Source organism: Amblyomma maculatum, chromosome 8 (assembly GCF_055883805.1).
Source record: "Amblyomma maculatum isolate TAMU_Amacu chromosome 8, ASM5588380v1, whole genome shotgun sequence".
Classification (NCBI taxonomy): Eukaryota; Metazoa; Arthropoda; class Arachnida; order Ixodida; family Ixodidae; genus Amblyomma; species Amblyomma maculatum.
In genome coordinates this window covers 46064684-46087139 of record NC_139351.1, presented here as the reverse complement: position 1 = coordinate 46087139, position 22456 = coordinate 46064684, and the positions used below count along the sequence as shown (strand labels likewise).

Sequence of the window (22456 nt, the reverse complement as noted above, 5' to 3'; positions counted from 1 at the left end):
CAAGGCACGAGGAGCAATGCCTCAGAAGTGTTCGCGTTTCTCCCTCTCTTCTTCTTAATTGCAAAAGTTTCAATAAGCTCCAGCTTCTACGCAGCAACGAGGTTAAGAAGTTTTTCGCTCAGAGGCATATCAAGGGGCTCCCATGCCTCGAATATAACAGTCGCCATAAGAGCTTGCACATATGAACGTCCCTTTGAATTGAACATTCCAAAACAACCAGGCTAATTGTGATTAAAAAACGACCCATATTCATGTCTCGGAAAGGCATGCAGTATTCGGGCGCTCAATGTCTGTTGCCCTATTTCTGCTATTTCGCAGGTGTCACGCCTCACAGCTACAGCTGAGTGCAGAGCATAAACTGAAGGTGTGGCATATAGTTTTGTGTATCGTATTATATACTGATTTGGTATGCCATAGGGCAAGGGTGGCCACACTGCGGCTTTTTGTTAGTCCATGTGCGCTCTTTTCTGACTGCCATCTGCAATACACACTGTCGTTTACGTCACATTGACGGAGACTGCCTCGCGTGCGCAGGTTAGTGTCTACAAAGATAGTGGGAGAATGGTTTGGGAATTATGCTGGCTGCAGGAAACAATCGTAGTCGATTTCGCGTCTTATCCTAACGTGGCCATCCTCGGTTAGGATTGTATTTTTGGCCATTTGATGGGGACTGGCTGACACATGTAATGGCGACGGCAAAAGGATTGGTAGGAAATAAGTTTGCAGCTCAGGAGCTCCGGCATGGGTGTCTGAGTAAAGGTGAAAAGGGAGCGACCAAGAGTCTCTTTGAAAGAGCGACCCAAGGGAAAGCAAAGACTTCGAAAGACGCTGTCGTAAGGGAGACGGGAATCGTAGTGCCGAGTGTGAAGCCGCAGTCTCATGACTGCAGAGTTGTCGGTCTATTGTACACGGATGCAAATAACTCTGACGTAAGCTGAAATTGCTAGTGTTCTCCGGTTTCTTCTTAGCACGTAAGAGTTTTTATTGATAAATAAATTTATTTTAAACCAACAACGCTACAGATTGAGGGCTACAAATAAAAATTAGCCAGTAGACTGCTTGACGAGTCCACATCCGCATGTAGAAGACGGCGCCTGAACAGCGCCAAAGATTCAACCCGGACAGTAAGCAAATCAAGACACGTGAGTGCTGAACAAAATAAGTACAGTTTGGCCAGGTAGAACAGCCACCATGATGAGTCATCATCATCATCATCAGCCTGACTACACCCACTGCAGGGCGAATTCCTCTCTTATATTTCTCCACTTAACCCGGTTCTATGCTAGCTGCATCCACTTGACGCCCGCGAACCTCTTAACGTCATCCGCTCACCTAACTTTCTGCCGCCCCCTGCTACGTTGTCCTTCCCTTGGAATCCAGTTTCTTACTCTAAGCGACCATCGGTTATCCTCTCTTCGCACTACATGTCCTGCCCATGTCCATTTCTTCTTCTGATGATGAGTAAAATAAGGTAAATAAGGAGAGGGTCGTCAGATTCCACTGCATTGAAATGAGGTGCGCCGTACTGCCACCCTAAAATTCGAGCCAATTTTCAAGTTATCTGCTTTATGAATCTGCCTGCACAAGGCAGAGGCAGGATGAGAACTCACTGCTTGAAATGTCATTCACTGTGATAACCAGTTCTGTTGGACGATAGAAAATACGTTTTGACTACCTGGGGTTTTAACCTGCAGTAACATCGTAAAGCATGAGAACGCCTAATTTTTCTCCACCAAAGAAAAGCGTCCACCGAGGCCGGGATTTGATCGCTTGTCATTAAACACAGCAATTGAGCGCATTAGCCACCGCACCACAGATACAAACTGGAAGAATCGTTAACTCCCTATACAATGTTTTGAAATGAACTCGGGCCCGCATTAAACTTTTTACCCAAGTGACATTAGTTACTAGCAAATTTGCAGAACCTTAAAATACTATTGCGAGTGATATATGATGGAAAACAATATACCTATGGTTTCAATAAAATACGCTGCAAAGCTAATTTTTAAATGCTTGAATAAGATATGTGAAGCCCTCTGTATGAAACCAGAAATTTTCATTTTTCCCGCTTCTTTTTTTTTTCTAACGAGCGGCTGTTATCTCTTTCGCGCTTGCTACGAAATATGTACTACCGAACGTCCCCTGTTCGCCGCTGTCATCTCAGTGAGTTACTTGGCGAGGATTCATAGCAGAAAGAGGTTCATTTCATACTGCCTGTCGACTAATTGGACTCCATAAAAATTGGGACCGCAAGATTTCTCCACAAATCTGTGACAAACGCATCCATATTTTTCAGCCTTTAGCATATTTTTCGCAAATGTATCAAGTGATATGTCCCTTGCCCGCACCACATTAATGGTGACGCCTCGAGTTAAGCACAACTTTTCTGCCCCGCTCTCATTCAATGATGAGGTAGCTGCAAGGGTCGGATACGAGCTAAATAGGCCACGTGCTCCAACGATTACAAAAAGCCACGACACTTTCAGCATCTCCAGGTAGCGTGCAATCTACGAAGTTCCAGCACGCATAAGTCGACAAAGGCAGGCAACATGGAGAGAGGGCTACGCGTGTATTAGATCAAAGCCACCTAGGCTGGACAAGGCCTGCGCGCTCCTCCTCTCCGCAGTGGCCTACGCCAGGGGATGATACTGTGTGCCTGATTACGAAGGGAGCCGAGAAGTCATTAGCGTTCGGTTTCCCCAATAATGAAGGTCACAGAAAAGCTTCGATGAGAGAAGTTCCTGGCAAGGATTTTACTACAACTGTATACATTCCAAGCTAAGTAAGTAAAATTTAACCCCTAGATAGATTTAGCTTAGGCACGCACTATAAAACTTAACACATAACAAAAACCTTCTGTAAATTTAAAAGTTGTGGGATAGTGGTTGCGAAAGGATGATATTTTATTTGGGTATCGTCATGCCGTTATTCGCACCTAATTTTCATGAGCAAGATTTTATCATCAGGCTATCATATCCTAGTAAACAAATGGGAAGAACCACATCGCTGGAGCGCGATCATGATCGAATTGAAAAGGTCTCAGTGCCTTCGAAGTTCCCTAGCTAGTAATCGTAAATTTCGTCTACACCTTCTTTTACAAGCGCCAGCTAGAAAAAGGGTGCATTGGGAAAATGTCGCCATCCAAGAAGCCTTTAATGATTCCTACAGTGGCAAGCGACGAAGGAAAACGCAAAAATTCACTCTTTTTTCTTTTCACTGCTTTCGTTTCAAGAATTGCAATGTTAGTACATGACTGCGACACCAAGTTTTCGATCGTCACTGGAAACGAAAAGTAAACTCTTCGGAAGGCAGCTGCCATGAACTTGGAGAAATTAAAGAATTGAAATATTTTAATGAAAAGCACCAAGCAATATAATGTTTATTATGCCTTCACGCTACTGTTTTGTATGGTTTCATTAGTTCTGTTCATTTCGATATTGAATAAGGCATCCGCTTTCGAAGTTAAAAAAAAATAACGTACGCCTCCTCAAAAAGCAGAAAATGCATAGGCACATTGATCTCATATATTCTTGTGCTATATGGTTTCTAGGAAATAATGCTTGTGTAATTGTGATCTACAGTGAACTCGATTAGTAATCATAGCAGTGCGATGGTTAGTCTCAAGATTTAACATGAAAAATGAAGCACTTACTGCAATAGGAAGTGTATCTCGTGGACTACGAAACAAAGCACAAATTATAAATTAACGCGGAATATATATAGAAAAACTATGCAAGTATTTAAGGAAAACGTACTTTAGTCGCCCGGCAACTTTCAGTGCAATAATGCGCTGAAAGCTGCCGGCGAACCCTCCCAGCCGCGAGCGGAGGCCAGCGGCGGACGGGCAACTAGCGTGACGTCACGGAGCAAGCAGAGAGGCTTTGAGTAGTCTAGGTGGTTTTGATTAGATGCAGGATACATGTGACGTCACAGATGCCGTAAAGTAGCATCTCCAAGCTTCCAACGATCTGATACAACGTCGGCAGGTACTCTCGGCGACACTGCTGTGGAGCTCGGGGCACCAATTTAATGAAAATCTGACAAAAAGGTCCTTTCCGCTGCCGTTGCATAAAAAACGATGCCGTTTTGAAGGACTTGAAGCACTAGCATTTATTCCTACTTACAATTTCGAAATTTTAATGAGGAGAGTGCTTGGGAACTTTAGTAGAGTACTGGGGGCCCTTCCTCCCCCCTCTCCTTTTGTAAGACAGGGCTGAGAGCGGGCGCTAATACCGAGGAAACGATCACACTAGAATATTCCAACGAACAGCTAGGCCAGTTGGCTGTTCTCAGGTGCCACCGTTGGCACACTGTTTTTTGCACCAAATTTGGTTTGAACTAACGTTGCTGCATTTTGCTTTGAGAGCACAACCCGAGCCCCACAGAATCCCCAACATGATATTAACAGCTTTAGTGATACGGCGTTATATTATGTACTTTACATATTGCATATGTCTCACGAAATATTGGATTGAGCATTTCCTGGGTTCGTATTCCCAGTTTGTGTCGTTATCTAAAGCGTCGCTATCTCACTGACTTCGAGTCATATCATTGGTGGAATTGCCAGAACCGGTAGTGGTGCCAACCAAACTGACATCTGATACGGTGCTTCCACCAATCAGATGACTCGAGGCACTAACCTTGTACAGAGCTAGGGTGTTGTTTTTGAAGTGCTATAACTGTGCCTAATGTAATCTTGGCTACATAATAGTACCAGGAGCTTAACTACTTGATGTCTTCTCAGCTGCTTTACTCTCGTGATCACCAGCCCCTGAGAAGTTTGCAAGAGCATCATAATACTAAAGATGGGCTTGGTGGCTGTGCCACAACAGTTATAAAATTAGCTCGTCTTCACCATGCAGGCTTTCGTGCTCGTGATCATCTGCATAATGCACTCTGAAGTCTTCAGTGCTCCCTGCCCCATTGCATAGGCATGCTTACTTGAGCGGTGCGGCTGAAGGAGGGGCGCAGTACGGTGCGACCTCCAGCACCCCCTTTTCGTGCTACAAGCTCAAGTGAACTAGACCCTCACACCCGGTTGGAAGGCCCCATCGTCAGCGATCATAGCGCGCGTGCCAACTATAATGAAGCAGCGACCGTTCTGGGCCGATTGTGGGCTTGGTGGATGTGCCACGATACTGTTATTTATTCCGCTTGTCCTCACCATGCCGGTTGGTAACCGGCGTTTGTCAGATTTTCATTAAATTGGTGCCCCGAGCTCCACAGCAGTGTCGCCGAGAGTACCTGCCGACGTTGTATCAGATCGTTGGAAGCTTGGAGATGCTACTTTACGGCATCTGTGACGTCACATGTATCCTGCATCTAATCAAAACCACCTAGACTACTCAAAGCCTCTCTGCTTGCTCCGTGACGTCACGCTAGTTGCCCGTCCGCCGCTGGCCTCCGCTTGCGGCTGGGAGGGTTCGCCGGCAGCTTTCAGCGCATTATTGCACTGAAAGTTGCCGGGCGACTAAAGTACGTTTTTGAAGAAATACAGTAACTACTTTTTGTACAGCTTCTGAGCCCTCATTGTTGCTTTGGTGCCAGTGTCGAGTACTTTTATGTTTGTTGGTCGCTTTTATTGCTTTGTGGTGAGATTGAGAGCAGTCCTCTACAAACCGAGTTAGTAAATGAAGTGCAAGGGCTTAAGGGCTAACGGCTTATAATAAATAAGCAGATGACAGATCTGATTACGCATCTCAGCGCTTTATAAGTTTGTTGGAAAAATATAGCTGCACTCCCCACGTATTTATACATGATTTAAAACTCTAAAACGGGAACTGCTATTCTGGCTAGTATTCTCGGGGCTCGTTTTGACGACGACGCTGAAAATAATTCGGGACAAAACAACCTAATACTCCATAGCTTACCTGGGACTAAACAATGCTATACCTGTTCACAAACAGAAGTCATAATTATTCGCTACTGCGCAACAGCAAATAAAACAGAACGAGCCCACCACCTTGCACGACACTCTGAAGATAGGCAGCACCATATTATCATAAATATTTTAACTTTCAAAACTAAGGAATTGGTTATTTCTAAAGGTCTGAAATTCAGAGACAGACTATATCGTAGGTGAACATTTTTCACGCCGCATTCAGAATTTTCGGAAACGCATTGCACTATTGCGAAGGCGAAGTCTGTGAATTTTTCTCTGAGATTGAAAACAGCATATTGGCCTAAAAATTTCGTTCGTTATGAAATTTCACAGCCCATAAACGAAAGCTCCTAACAATCAACTATCAACATCACGCAGACCACTATGCATAGTTCATCCGCTTCAAATAATACGCTTCGCGCCCACACTACTGGCTTTCCGAAATCATTTAGTCCTCGAACCGCAGGTGACTGAAATGTTATTTCCGACCATTTTCCTGTCATAACGTGTCCATCAACATTAAGGAGTGCTGTATAAACTTGCATTTTGCAGTAACACCCCCCCCCCCCTTTAGTAACACCCCCAAACGGGCCTTTAGGGAAAATAAATTGAAGGGAAGCTTCCGCATTCAAGAAAAAGCACGCCTAGATATTTTGAGTGGTAGGCCTAGTCGCTGAGTGTAGACCCGAACTGACCAGCAAATAATGCATCAACGACCATGTTGAACTGAATCCTTAATTTCCAACAATTTATGTATGTTTCTTGACCAGGACATGCAATGCCCCTAAATAAAGAGGCAATAATTGGGCGTGCAGTAAGCTGTACAGAAGGCAGTGCAGAGTGAACAAAGCGTACCGACTGAAGCGTGTCCATTTGTGAAGAGTCCCAGTTGACCAACAGATACTGTTAGATACTGGAAGTTCTGCTGCTGGAGAGTTCCGAGAAACTCCAGCACTGTTGGGAAAGAAAGACAGCATAAGTTAGAAAGCTTTCTGAAATAAGCGAGCATTTTGTTGCAGCAGCAGCAGCATCGAAACGTTCATTTACACGTAGGCATTATGCGAAAGCAGGGAATAACGGAGACGAATCACACATGATTTATGATTTGCGTAAAAGACCTGATGTTATGTTAGGAACACAATACCACGTAAGTATTTCTGCGCAGTAAGGAGGCAACTAAATGAGTTCAAGCTGGCGACGGATTTCTGTAACACTAATCAGATACAAAGTCTCTGTTGCTATGAAAAGAAAGTGAAGAGTCTAACGCGTGGAAAAAGACCCACCTCAGACTCCCTGCTTTTCGCCTGCAGATATGGGCCTTCTCATCCTGCTGACGATAGCTTTTAATCTGGTATTTAAGCGAAAGCCTCACTACGCCATATAAAGAGAAGGTCGCCGTGCGGAGCTGGAGCAGCAACAGGGCATGCGCAGTAGCAACAGATGCGACGTGTATCACGTTATACATTATTAATTATTATTAAAGTATCTTCGTATGACGTTAGAGTTGCGCCGCCACCGCCGCGGACTCCACAGCCTCACTGTAGGCGTCGTGCACTCGTGGTAGCTACAAATGATGTTAGCACTCGGCCAGTTAGAAGAAGATGATAAGCGTCCACCTTGATATGAACTCATGGCGACTATAAAAAGCTTTACTACGTGCTACCGTACATGCAAGACACACTATGTTTAACCGGAGTTAAACCGGAGCAATTTATACATTGTCTTTTTTGCCACTGGAGTCCCAAATTCGTTTTTTACAATGACGGCGACTTGCTGTTCCGCTGGCGGCAGCAACTGTGGCTCACGTGTGTTAAGCTGACGTGATAACGGTACAGCAATTGAAGTGCTGTAGGCAGCGAGTTAAGTACTATCTCTTGACCGTTGAAGGCTTCCACCCATATCTCTAAGAACGGATATGGAGGTCCAGTGGAAAACGAGAGAGTGGTCATGAATGACAATTGAAGTCAAACCTCGGTTAAGGGTCACCGTGGCCTTGCATTTAACCTGCATTTGACCTTGAAGGAGCAGGAGGACAAACTTGTTGATATCAGGTTTATGTGCCTACGTAGAAAAATGTGGCAGATACTGTGCATTTCTTTTCGTTCCCTATAAGTGAACACACTGTAAGCGACTTCTAGTCGTTGACCTTCAAGCAGCCAAAGAATAAACTGTGGCTCTAAATATATTGTAAGCATAAATATATTATTAATATATATTGCAGCAATTGCTGAAGAAGAAAAAAAATAGCAGAAGACAAGGATAAAGACAGCGGGGAAATACTTGCCGGACGCGCAGCCGTTGTTCAGCCGAGCTCTCTGCCTTCTCGACTTGTTCAGAGCTCCGAATTAAAGACCCTATCATAACAATTTGGTGGCAGGATTGGAACCTCACGGCACATTGTCAATTGCTGGAGCCTCGCAGGAGCCGTCGCTTCACCGGACTCTCTCCAGTTCCCTTGTGGATGCAGCAGAGTGCTGAGTAGTCTCGAATATCAACGCGAGACCCTTTGTTCCTGTCTGATGATGTACGACCCACCACCTCTAGCGCGACGCTACCGTTTCGAGAGCCTCGTTATTTTCTCAGTCAAGTAGGGTAAGTTGTTGATGAGTGGCTCACTGATAATGAACGTCTTAACCTCTGGGATTCGGTGGCTATGCTGGCCAGTGTCATGTTTCTTTTTTCACGTAGGCCACCTTGATATTGTTGCGGTGTGGCAAGCCGATGAAAACAGAACAGAGAACAGAGAGATGATGCTTGATAGTCGTGCGATGACCTTTAATGAATATGTTAGCGGGCCTAGCGCGAACGCTTCTGCCCGAGCCACTGCCCGCTTCTTCCTCGTTGCTCGTCCGTAACATGAACCGGGGCCACCGAGCGATCCTCCCTATCGAGGATGAGGAAGTTTACTGATGTTGACGATTTCATGTCATGATGATCAGCGTGTCTGGATGCTTGAAGAAGAATAGGAAGAAGCAAGAATTGTACGGCTTGCCGGCACGATGACTCCCGATGAACCTTGGCCCAGGACACTCTCGGGCCACACGTTGCCACGACTCGATGGCTGGCGCCAAGGCACGCACCGCATGACATAGGTAGGGGAGGATGTCTTCAAGTGTAGCGGTTTCTTGGGTCGTTGGTCGGCACATCAGGTAAGTGGGGTCATATATGTTCGTTCGGGTCTCTCATTGTGTTTTGTGGTCATGTGTGGCGTCTCGGGTCAGTCTCTCCTTCGTTGTGTATTGTGTATTGTGGCGAGGGGACAGGGCGGAGGAACGGCAAGGTCTTGCTGAGGCCTGCAGGCTGGGGAACAGCCATGCGATTCCTTCTAACCTTTCGCCGATGGCGCAAGAAGTCGCAGGGCGCCGAGGATCCGGACCAGGATGAGAGCATGATGATGAAGCACCCCGCAGCTCCAACAAAATCTTACGTGGCGGCAAGCCAATAAAAACAGAACAGAGAGATGATGCTCGATGGTCTTGAGATGAGACGTTTAATGAATATGTTAGCGGGCCTAGCACGCCTGCTCCTGCCCGCGTCGCTGCCCGCTTATTCTTTGTTGCCCGTTCGTAACAATATGGTACGAGAAGCACGATGACTCCCTGAACAGTGGGGGTGTTTTAATGAAGCCGTCAAATAATGTTTCGGCGATTTAACTGCGAAGTAGAAACAGGCCGGGCAGACAATTGCCCAGAGGGCCCAGGCAGCAGATTAAACTTTCACCACCAACATAAAGGCAATACTAAAATTATGCAAGACTATAAACATCCTCATGGCAAGGAAGACAAGTAGGCCACCTGCTCAAGCGCATTGCGGACGATGTCTATCAGTTCCTCATTTCGAAGGTCAATTTGAGGTCGGTCGCCGACGTTATTCGACGCTCCCGAATATTCGAGACCCCCAAGCAATACATCAAAGTGTGCACCGCTGGAAAATGTCACCACCGTGGCCAGTGTCGACGATTCTCCATCACTAAATCACCTGTGCGCAATTTTGTGACCTCGTTTGGGATGAGATTTAGCGAAGTAAGAACTTTAGCTGACCGTCTGTATTCCCAGTAGAAGCGTATGCTTTTCCAGCCCATGCATGTGCGTGCCCACCAGTGTTCGTTTATAGACCTGTGAATGACACCGACTTCGCCTGCTGCGAAAACCTGAACACCTCACAACCAAGACCCGACCAGATTTAACAACCGTTTTGTTATCAACAAAGCGACCCTGTGTCTTACTCCTAACGTAAATTGCACCGACTTCCCGAAAGCTGCATCCTTTCGGTACCTACATTTAGATGTTCATTGCTTCCTACCATGCCGGAGCATAAAGACGGATCCCTTTTTCATCGACGTATTCTTGTGTGCTACTGGTGTGGTATCGAAGGTTATATTTCGCACTACTGAAATCGGCAAGCGCAGTTGTGGTTCAATCCTGAGACGGCCTCAGCTCGACCCGCCATCCAGTCCTACGCCGACACTTATCGGCCAAAACATCTTACCCTGAGGAGCCATTTGCAAAACTTAAAACTCCACAGCCATTCCACCACATCTAACCGTAGTGTGACACCTCCTCCTTAGATTCGTGTGCGCCGTTCTCCGGCACGATGGCATCGATTACCGCAATCCTTGCAGCAAAACTAGCGCGACGCGGTCGATAGCGGTGCGGTCGCTGTACAATGTGCAGTGCTGTCTAGTATTCCTCCATCTATGCACATGTGTAAGAACAAAGTTATTGTGCTTGTTGGCGGTTTGTCTACAATGCCGTTAGTAGATACCAGCGTAAGTGGTTCGGTGAAGTCTTTAGATTTGAAGAGCTTTTTCAAGAACGTCATGTTAGTTTGGGACAAAACTGCTATTGTTTATGGAGTGAGTGGTGAGTTATTATGTTCGGTTTGAGTGTGTACCGTTAAGATTTCCTCAAGGGGCCAATATTTCTGGCAGAGTTTGCACAACTGCGGCTATCTGCACACGACGTAATCTTGGGAATTGACTTCCTGCGTAAGTGCTGCGCTAGTTGGGTTTTGGACTGTATCGCTAAGCCATAATGGTTCAATCCCTCGTGAGCGTTTGGAAAAGTAAAACTATGAAGACGTTCTGTGTGTGCTTGTCATGACGTCACCGTACCGCCCCATTCTGCAGTGTATGTCCACATGTCTTACTCCTGTGCGATTAACTACTCATTTTTGGCAACTGCGGCGCCTCTTCATTTATGCTTCGCATTCGCAGGCCACCGTTGAAGGAAAAGTCTTTGACTTGAAGTGTATGCAGACGGGGCGATGAGACGGAAATTATACCAAGGCGGAAAGGCTTGGTTGGTCCGCCTCTCATTCATTCCCAGCTGACCTGTGATTTGGTTGCAAGGATATCTCTGATATTTTTATCTCCACCCTCCACATAAACGCGCCAAAATATAATCAACTTGCGATGAAGGGCCCCATACGCAACCTCCGAAGAGAGTAAGGATGTGGGCGCAACGCGTCACACAGGTTCACACGACGCAACTCAGAGCACGGCGTCGGATTTCTGGCACATTATTGCTGCGCAGTTGAACGCAGTGGCTTCGCTACGCTAGGCAAACGCGTTTTTTTGGGTCTGTTTATAATTGGAAATATTTGTTTGATGACATGGTACTCTACCTTTATCAAAAATGCCGAAGTCTGTAAAAGGCTTTCTATAAACTAGAACGCTTAAATTTAGCTCTTATTTGCGTCATTACGTAGCATTAATGCATGAACATGCGCAATCACGCCATTTTTATGACCACTACGCATAGCCGGCCTGAGAGGTAATCCAGGTCGCAGTTGACTTGCTTAGCACTGAGGTCTGTACCACTGTTTCAAAGCATACCCCTATTACTTGTTCACATACGGCGTGGGCTGCATAAATGAGAGCGGGAGATGAAGTGCGGTAGCCTATGCATTTTTATTTACATTTATGTTGAAAAGCGAAAGCTTTACTACCGCATTAGGCGAAACTCCTCTCGCCGTTCTGTGGACTCGATGGAACCGCAAAAACACTTCAGGTATCCACAGATTGATTGGTTGAATTAATGCCCTTTATTGAACGGGAAGGCCCATGGCCATGGATGGGGATAAAGGGGAGTGGACAGAATCTTCATTCTTTAGGTCGTCACTCGAATCACATTGCTCTAACCAGGCCAATAAGCGAGCCATACTTGGCAAATATCATCTGTGTGTTAGCATCACTTTTCAAAAGGGAACTGTAGTTTAGGCGGTACGGTTTGATCTGGGAGCGTCCACTAGAAAAAGCAGGGCAATCCCAGAGTAGATGAGATATGCCGCCGCGAGTTAGAGTCGTACAGTGGGGGCGCGTAATCATTTTCTCCGTATACTGACGCCAGCGGGCCATAATACGTGGCGTGTAAGCCGCATGAGTTATGAGCTTATTCAAAAAGACTTCTTGACTTCAGGTGAGGTGGGTGTTTCTCGTAAAAACTGGGTCTGGTGTGGCCACCTGCATGCGATGCTGACTGAGGCTACGAAGACTTGTCCGAGTATAGTGCATAAGGGCAATGGAAGGTGAGTGTTTCCCGCCCAAGGACTAGTGAGGATGAAGCAAGGAGGGTGGGGAAGTAAATGTGGACATCCCACCTGCCAAGGCAGCCGCAGCGTGTGCCGCCGCATTGCCCCCTGATTCGTCCGAGTGACCTGGGGTCCAGTGAATAGCGACAGTTTTGGCCGCGAGTGGGTGGCGTTTAAGGAGGCGCTGTATGTCCGTAGCTGTTGCATCTTGTGAACCCGGAGTATCTATCGATTTCCTTGCAAGCTTCATAGGAATCAGTAAGAATATGTATTTAGTAAGTTCCGGTGCAAGGCACTCTTGATAAGGCTCCCCAAATCGCGAGGAGTTCAGCATGAAGAGGGGTACCTTGAGGTAGGTGGCAGGCATAAGCGCCTGAAGGGGAAGAGTTGACATCGCATATCCAGGCCATAGATGCAAATTCGCCTGTAATCGACGCGTTGATTTATATGTCAGTCGTATCAGGGATTCGCTTTGTCGGTGATGGGCAGCGAGGAGCGCCAGGGGAATGACAAAAAAAAACAAGTAAAAAGCCAAAGCCTTTTTAGGCTTATGTTGAAGATCTCGGATCGGCGAGATTTTTCCGCGAGATGTGATTGAGATTGAAGAGACAGGTACTGCGCCTTTCTTTTCCTATAAACTAATAATAGAACGCCAGTGAAATTTGATGATGTTAACGCAACTCTGGTTGTGTTAACATCATCCTTTCCTTCTTCCTACAGCCACAACATCAACAACAACAGCTACAGAGCCAGTAGCAGGCCCGTGTATTTTTCTGTTCCTTCTTCCTAAATATAGCCACACCAACAACAACAAACATCAGAAAAGCCGTTAAAAGCAAAATAAAAAAAAATTGGCCATGGGGTAACTAAGCTTGGTGCGCATATACATAAGGAAAGCATATGTACCTGGCGCTTGGCTGCCTACTTCTCTCTAATGCAATCTAATTCCATTTCATTCAGTGTAATTCAATCTAATCTAATCTAATGCAAAGCGATCCAGTGTAATCAAATGGAGTCCAATTCATTCCAGTGAAATGCAATCCAACCAATACTGCCCAGTTCAATCAAAAGCTGTCCAATCCAAACCTGTTTAATCGCGTCGGGTCCAAACTATTATCCAATCGAACCCTGCCCAATGCTGAGTACACGCTAGCCCGAAATGTGCTGCTGTGCTGACTACCCTACCATCATCCCGACTATGACCTCACGCTAGAAAAGGAGAATTAAGATGCACTACTCACTGTGTCTAGCTATGTTGTTGCATTAAAGAGTTGCAATAAAGTTGTTGCATTTAACACAATACTCAGCGTCAAGAATGTCTTGGACCAGGTTCACAAAAGCCAACTGATCTCTCAGCTGGTCAGAGGCTAACCAAGCCCGCCACGTTGGGGGAGGAGGGTGGGAAATTGAGGTGTATGAATTGCGGCAGGACATGAAACCATGCTATATGTTCTAAGTTTGTATAATATTTAGAACAATTTGGGCACGCGAGGGAATGGTCTGATTCGCTATATAAATGATCGCGCAGGAGTGAGGAGTGTATTCAGTCGTATACGTCTAAGAATACGTATTTTCTTGGTAATGAGAGATTTATCAGGAAAAGGAAGTGTACGAATAGTTTCTCTAATGTTGTTATAGGGAATGTTTCCAGGGAATCCCAGGCGCCCGGTGTTGAAGTTCACGGCCGAGGCGACGCCCTACCTCATTGCCGGGAATTCAAGCGTGACCAGGGATCCAGCTCATTGTGACAGTGTTGGGACGTATTTTGATGCGAGCTTCGTGTAGATCACCCTGCAGTCCTTCAGTAGTGTGACCCGTATGAATGGCGCGTAAAGCCAGTATTGAATCAGTGTATATGGTATATCCTGAAGGGTTAGGGGTGCTTGAGCGAGGTCTTGAATACTGGCGACTATTGGCAGGGCCTCGAGAATCGCTGTAGGGGGAGCATCTATGTAAGGACTGAGGGTTTGCGTCACTACCTCGCTACAATTCTCAATGTAGTAAGCAGCCGCTCGGACGTTATTTCCGGATGCAGCTGTTTAGAAGATCCTGGAATTAGCAGGGTGAACATGATTGCGCGAGCGGAACGTCTGCCTGGGTTGGAATGGGGTGAAACGTCTTTTTGGAATGGAGGCTACTCTGACATTATCTGGAAGCGAAGCAGGAGAGGTAATTATACGGAAGTGGATAAGCTTTAGTCAACTTGCTAGAGTATGCAATGAGCTTGTTTGGTGATAGAAAGAGGAGACATCTTGTGGATGCTTCCCGATTGCCAGATAGCGCTGCGAGTGAGCGGTGTCCGCCAGATGCGGCGTTTGCTTGAAAACGGCTCTGTACTTCCAGTCACGCTTGCTTGTGAAACATTTTATTTCGTGTATGAGAGGACGCGAGCCGGCGAAGATGATCAATGCCCCTCCGTTGGTCAGTAGCCGCCGTCCGGGCCGCCGCAAGTGCCGGCTGCCTCGCGAGAACGGGAGGCCGGGGCCTTTTAAGCACCGACCGACGAGCATCCGTGGAGGAAGGCCTCCCAAATCCCTTCAGTAGCGGTGGGATGGGTAGGAAAGTGTGGACTAAGTTGCCATGCCCTCACCATGGGGGATAAATGGAAACGACTCTCTTCACAGTGTGGGCATTCGGGTTTATTTTAGTCGTAGCGAACAGCCTGGGCCGGGCACCAAAACATGTGGATTTGAAGCGGTCGCAGAGCACTTTCGTCGGCCTTCTACAGCACATTTACCGGAGATGGGTGCCGTTGGTGCCGAGCTTTGCTGTCGTAAATAATTTCTTGGAATCACAGCAGCAGTCGGCCTAAATCATCATCGGTGGATCGGGGGGTAGGTGCTCAAAGGATAAGCTCGCGGGCAGCGAGCATATCTTTTGGGCGAGTCCCTCATAGTCCGGCGCACGAAGGGTGCGCCTAGGCTGGGGTTCTACGTCGTGAACGGCATTGTGAAGGAAGCAGTGAGCCAGTGTGTCCACGTCACCGCGCACATAACTTTCACAGGCGAACTTCGAGTCGCTTCTGAGCGTTTGGCGTTAGTGCCAGACACAGCGAGGGCAATCACTCCAACATCCCAGGAAAATAAGCATGCAGCACCTTTGCCCGGGTGCTCATTATTCGCAGGGGCGACGTCGGCCTCAACCTAACTTTGTTTTCTTCAAGGGGTGCAGCGCAACGGCACGAAGCCTGGACAAGAGAATGGGAACGACACAGCGCTGACTTTAAGGTCCTACCACGCGGTCATCGAGCACCACAATTTAGAACGGCAGAAATATGCGCCCCTAGATAGGTCCCTTACTTCCGCAGAGACAGTCACCTGGCGCCGCCTGCAAGCCAAGAATCAATTGTCTGCGAGATGGAGGTACCTCACGCTAAACGGGAAATCCGGAGGACCGATTCTGCAGGTTCTGTAATGACATAGGCACTCTAAGACATTCCCAGGGATTGCAGCCAAGCTCCGGGCTACATTTTATTCAAGGAGGTAGAAGCATGGGAGACCGCGCTTCATAGCGACGACCCGGCGAGAGAGACCAACATTGTCCGTTGTCATCAGGGGAGTACTCTGTGGACGTTTAAGGCGAAAGCGTTTAAAGGTTCATGCTGTCGTGGAAAAAGTGTGTCCCGCTTTTGCGGCGTTCTGATTGGCTGAGGCGGGATGCATCTCTGCCATCTGCAATTCCACACTTGAACTCGGGCCAAGGAACGCCACCCGACCGTAGCGATGGTGTACTGTCCAAACACACTTGCCGGACAAAGTGTGATAGATACTATGCCTTACTTTTCCTGTAAACCAATTATATTTATATGTAGCACTGCAGCGAATGCCGACAAGAGGCTAACGATGGGAGGCAAATTATGGAATAGGAAGGTTACGCCTTCAGAGACCCTCTATGTTAAGTCGAAAGCCTTAATTGGCTCATACTGTCGTGGTCAAAGTGTGTCCCGCTTTTGCAGCGGCTTTTGCGTGGCGTTCCTTGCCACGCGTTAAGTGTGGGATTGCAGATAGCAGGAACGCTAGACAAGATGAGACTTCTGGGGGAAAGGCGCTGTACCTGTCCCACCTACTCCGAAAAGTGTGCGTTTGGATGGTGCGCCATTGCTCCGGTCGCGTGGCGTTTTTTTTTTTTTTTTTGGTGTGCGTTCAACTGTGGGTTGCAGATGGCAGGAACGCTAGAGAGGATGAGGCTTCAAAGCCTTTCACCTTTCAATACTTTAGTCGCTAAAGTTCCTCGCAATTTTTATTATTTGACCTTCAAGGAGCAGGGGGACTATGAAATTCATGAGCGCCCGGAGAAAACGTACCCAGAACAATGCATAATCTGCTGTGGGGAAATGTGTAAGGCTGAGTCTTGCTGCTGCAGGGCCCCTTGCCAAATACAACCAACGTTCCGTTGAACGGATGAGAGACCCCTGGCGTTGTGTAAGGTCTCTACAGCAAAGTCAAGGCGCAGTATCTAAACCTGCTGACAGGTCTCGCTGACAAAAAAGCAACGCTACCTGGCCATTTTCCAGCGCAGATTCTGCAGTGATCTCGTGAACGTTTTGCTTTCGCTCCAACTTCAGGTATCCGCGAATTCCGAAAGATACTGCGTCTTCCCTTTCTTTTGAACAAAGTTACAATCTAGCACAAAAATCAGAAAATACAACCTCACCTAATAAGAAGTATAAGCTATATTCATTCCTCTATAGAGAACAAACTGAAGGATCTCTTAGATGTCTTTAGGATTCCTATCATTTGCTTTTCATTATTTGCCTCTTACCGGCCTTTGTTGCAATCCTACATATAATTATATTTGGTTACAGGAAAGCAAAGACGCACTACCTGGTGTAATCTACAGCAAGTTTGGGTGGTACATGGTGGCCAGTGCACGTTAAAGATCCCCAGGGGGTCGAAAATATTTCGTAGCCGTCTATTACAGCATCTTTTTCCCTCTTTCCACATTAATTGCCCACTTCCCTTACAGCGGGCTGCAGGTGTCCGCAAAAACGTTTCAGATCAATGCGGAAACCGCACTAGGTGAATGCGTAAGCATTCTTTGTGGAAGAAAGAAGAGACACGAAAGAAGAGGATCCTAGTTTGTGGCATCACACTACGACGTAACACCCCATGAAAGTTGGATACTACACGGATACGGACATGGACATTACCTCGTTTGGCTATTTCGACACCTGAATGAATTAGTCGGCTTTAATTAACCAACTATATACTCCGCGTGCAACAATTTTTCTTCCAACGTGATCTTCCATCCTCTATTAGTGGAAACATTCGTTTTCTAATCGTTTCATTCGGACGTAGTACTGCCGACAAACTTCTTATACCAGAACCTTGAAAACATGCACACTTGATGCGTACGCATGAATAACTGACAGATAATGCTCTTTCAATTCATATACCTATACACTATGAATACAAAAACGCGGATGGGAAGGTGGTTAGAATTGGGATATCGTGGCTACCCTAACAGCTTTCGCTAGCATCACTCCTAGTTTAGCTCCCAGGAATTTTTCGTCATATTGATCACCTCTACAAAAACGCAGGGGCGTACCCACCAATCAACTCGGCACGAATGATGTCCTTGACGATTGCAGTTGCGTTCAGCTGCGAGTCGTAAGCAGACAAGTATTGAGCGTAGAACGATTCCAACCTCGGCCCGCTGAACTTTTCCCGTGAGCTGTGAATCCAGATCAAGTCTTCTTGATTTATCTCCATCTGTAGCAGTAAGAAATCCACAAATCAACCGCATAATCTGAAAATCTACCACTTCTTCAAACACTCATACCTAAAAACGAAACATGAATACAGGTCTCGAGTTGCAGTAACGTTGGTGACATTAGCTCCTTACGCTCAAGGGTGCAAACACAGCGGCTAGCGGTTCTAGTGCGGACGCAAAATATGCCGATGGCGTGAGAACACCAGAAGGAAAGGAACAGTAAAAAATCTGCGCAGCAATTAATCTGATAAACATAGCGTAGTTCTTCTATTCTGCACCGGCACTATGTAAAATCGAATTATCAAATTCGTGTATATATTTCACGTATGTTCAGCATGAAGCGATGGCTTAGCAATGACGATTTGATGGCAAGTGTTAGTCACAGCAAGGTAAGTTACTATGGTGCGTCATTCCTTAGAGTGAAGGTAGTGGACTCCCTTATATCAGGCTGACCGAAAGACCTCATTTAGTATCGTCCTCAGGCTAATAGCAAACCAATTTATTGTTGATCAAATCCTGGAGAAAAAACGCTTTCTGTAAGTACTACCATCCTTCGTATGTCGGGTGTGGCCGGTTCTACAAGTTAAAAAATAAAAGACTAATTTTCAGTATAGTTTTTAGTAAATTAGTTTAGACTAAGTTTAGGGCCGAGTCAAGCAGAAAAGATTGTTTATGTCTCTTTGATTACTATATATGTAGTATTTACCTCACATTCTCAGAAGAAACTTTGTTTATATCGTGGCAGTGAAGAGACGGCCATATAGAAGCATGTTGTTTCTTAACCTTAGTGCTTATTCATCATTTCATCGTTATACACTGTCACCCGTTAATAATTGTAATGCTATTAACAATGCGCCACTAATGGTGCGCACAATCCCAGACACCCTTACACTGAGAGGGGATAACTGTACCGGTCGCAAAGGAGATGCCCTCCACTTGCGTAACAAGCTCATCCGAAAGTCGAATACCTTGTAGTGATAAAATTTGGAGGACGCTTAAACTTCGCCTTTAAGAATGGAACGCGATCGCGTTATCGAGCAACTTGCTATACTCATTTTTTTTATTATTATTCCTTCCGGGACGTAGAAGCGCTGCCCGCCACCTTGCCGAAATGCGCGGGCCTCAAGTTGCAGTCGTAGTTCGTCGTCAACATCGTTGCCGATCCGAGCCGGCGCGATGAAGATCTCGGAGGTAATGCCCTGTATATCTTTTTCCGCGCGCCACACGCATGATGGCGCTACGTGCCCGCCAAGCGATGAACAACAACAGCGGAAACGTAATTTTTCACTCGCTTAACTGTGGGTTCTGTAATTCTGTAATTTACATGCTCATAATTATTATCATAAGCATTATTATAAGCCACAATATACTTCTCTGAGGGACATTTTTGAGAAAACACCGCAATCAATAGACGCGCCTTTGTACATTTCAAACCATTGAACTGGCGTGGTGCAGTGGTTAGCGTGCTCTCCTCGCACCTCGGTGGCCCACGTTGGATTGCTCAGGTAGGCGATGTTTCCTACTCGTTTTTATTTATTAATGCTTCTGGGATTTTTCGCTCACGGCCAACGCCGGACGACACGGCGGCCTGCGAAACGGGGCCCTTAACGCTGTCGCTTTAAAAGGGCATAGCCGCTTGGCGCCCAGCTTTCGCCGGTTCGAGCCAGACTAAAGGGTCAGAATTAGAAGTAACAGACAAAAACAAATTTCATACAGAGCAAGAGACGATGCACAGTATTCACACTAACACTTAAAATACACCGACGAGAGGTTCACATAAAGGCAATACAAAGCTTGCAACCAAAACCTCAATACATTCAATAAGCTCAGGGGCTTTACAACACTGAACAATACACGAGTGAGTAAAAGAAACGAACACAAAATTCTTCACTGGGAACTGTCGTCGTCTTTAGAGTCACCATCTGACCACCATGTAAGACAAGCGCCGCTGCCTCGATGATCAGTGGGCTTGTCGAGCAGCGAGTTAACCCCAGGAGCCGAGCGAAATCGCAGTAACACTGGCTCTAACACAGGCTGGCTGCTCGATTGACGCGACCTCACTAAATAGGAAGCGCGTGTCTGTCTGTTACAGCGTCCAATGCCGGCCCGCACATACACACGATTTCGCTAGTTTAGGCGTTCTCTCTTCTTCCCGTCGAGCCGCGCGTCGTCATTGGTTAGATGCGAACGGATGTTCTTGAGACGACCCGTATTTTCCACCTGAGTGAGTCACCTTCGACTCCGAGTGCTGAGAAGGCGAGGGTGATGCCGATGGGTGCAAGGCTAAGGTATCCCCTCATGTGGAGAAAGAAACATTTTTTCATTTCGCTCGAATTTTCCACGCCGACGTCGCACAGGCTTGTTGATGTCACGCTAGCTTAATAAAAATGTGCGCCGATTTCGTGACATACACTCATCTACGTTCACGTTGAACGCTTATAGGAATCAATAATGTTGATTTTTTATTTTTTTTTTGTAAGCACTCATTAGCAACAGGCCAAATGCTGCCCTACGGGAGCAAAAAAGCTGTACAACTTGGCGTTTGTATGGTCCGCTTGTACGGAATGTAATGGGTAACTACACTCTGATTACATGGGCAAACTCACTGGGCAGTGCATTTCCGTTCTTTGTTTCAAAGTGTATGAATACACTTCTGTTCTAACAGGGTCGTGTGTTACGGCAATTACGGCTGAAACAGATATATAGCTTGTATTTACCCCTTCTAGATGGCGAGACAATTAATAAGCACCACAATATCACTAGTAACTTTTTAGAGCGCCGTTTCCCAATCACGATCACGAAGCTTTCCATTAGTGTATCCCAATCGGTGTATCCCAATCAAATCCAGGAACTGACATTTCCTGGCAATGCATCAATGATTGTTGATGCCTTAACAGCAGGGGAATGACGGCCAGTTCATGCAAATACTGTATTAAATATGGACGGCTCAACTAATCAATGAAGAAGCGCGTTGTTTGTAGTACTAACACATTTTCACACTTTTCTGGCATAAGATTGTAGCCCTATGAATAAATACATCAAACTTATTTTGGTAAAAGCGATATAACACCCAACGGTGGTACTTGAGCGACCGGAGCTTCGAAGAACTAACCAGTATTCGAAAACTTTGTCACAGCAGTTGGGTCGTCAGGCCTTCTTTGTGTTCACGAGGCTGTACAAAGGGGATACTTACATCTATAACGTGTTGCCGAGAGGCATCCAGTGTGCTGCTGAACCTGACAAAGGTAGGAAAGCCGTACACGAAGCTTAGGTATATCAGCCAGTGCAGGATGTCGTAGCTGTGGTTGGGATTAAGATTAGAGATATCGAGATGTAGCATCCGCAGAAAGTCCTTCATTGCACCCATCTGTACAGGAGGCAACACAGAAAGTGCACACAGTGTTAACGCGAAGCCACCTAGACTAATAAATGCCTCTCTGCTGGCTCCGTGACGTCACGATAGCATCCCGACTGCCGCTTGCCTCCGCTCGCGGCTGGGAGGGTTCGCGTTCAATTTTTAGCACATTATTTTACTATCCGAGGCACAATGCCGGTAGCAGTAAGCCGATAAACGCAGCTTAAAACTAACGAGCGGCTTTTTTTGGCGCGTGCATAATTTCTCTATATATCGTCGGTGTAAAATTATAATTTGTGCTTTATTTCGTGGCTCTTGCTACTTCGTATTGTAGCTAAGTGCTTCGTCGTTAGTTTCATGGTAATACTTGTGACGCATCACTCCACTGCTATAGTTACTGCTATTCAGGCAACTGCAGTTCATATTAACCCTAAAACAATATTGCCTATACAGAATAACAGCAGAATACGTGATCTCCAGGCGCATAGTACATATTTTACTGCTTTTCAAAGCTACGTACGTTTTTGTTTTCTTTTTTTTTTTTTTTTTCAATTTAGAAAGCGGATGCCTCGTTAAATGGCCTATTTTGCTCTCGCCATTCAGGCGCACAGCATCGACCCAAGGTGCGGCGATTGCAAAATGAGTGTTTTGTTCAGCACCACATCATGGTATCAAGGCGAACAAGCAAAAAAACAACAACAGTGTACTGTCCTGAAGCTCGAAAACCGAGACTCCGGTAAAACGAAATGGTAGTACGTTCTCTGCCTAACCTAACCATAGGAAGATAGACGGCACGATCTACCTGCGTTGCCTCCCATTTGCGATTCACCTGCCTACGTTGCCTTTCGCTGCGCTGCACAGAACTCCTACAATCGTTTGCGGTCAGGTAACTACTGTGACGTAGGCCCGTGTGGAGAGGAGGAGCGCGCAAGCCTTTTCCAGACCTGGTGGCTTTGGGCAAGGTGAGATCTTATTTG

The 22456-nt window shown here is 46.3% G+C and overlaps 1 protein-coding gene across 1 annotated transcript in view; it reads right to left on the bottom strand.

The window, feature by feature from the left end:
• Positions 1 to 21474, bottom strand: part of LOC146181091 (neprilysin-3-like) — a 36542-nt gene extending 15068 nt beyond the window's left edge. Inside the window, exons 1-3 of the mRNA XM_084577849.1 lie at positions 21318 to 21474; positions 17964 to 18123; positions 6737 to 6835 (exon numbers count right to left, since the gene is read on the bottom strand). Of these exons, the coding sequence (XP_084433975.1) occupies positions 6737 to 6835; positions 17964 to 18123; positions 21318 to 21464 (406 nt within the window). The 5' untranslated portion in view covers positions 21465 to 21474. The remainder of the gene's footprint in view (positions 1 to 6736; positions 6836 to 17963; positions 18124 to 21317) is intronic.
• Positions 21475 to 22456: the final 982 nt, after the last annotated feature.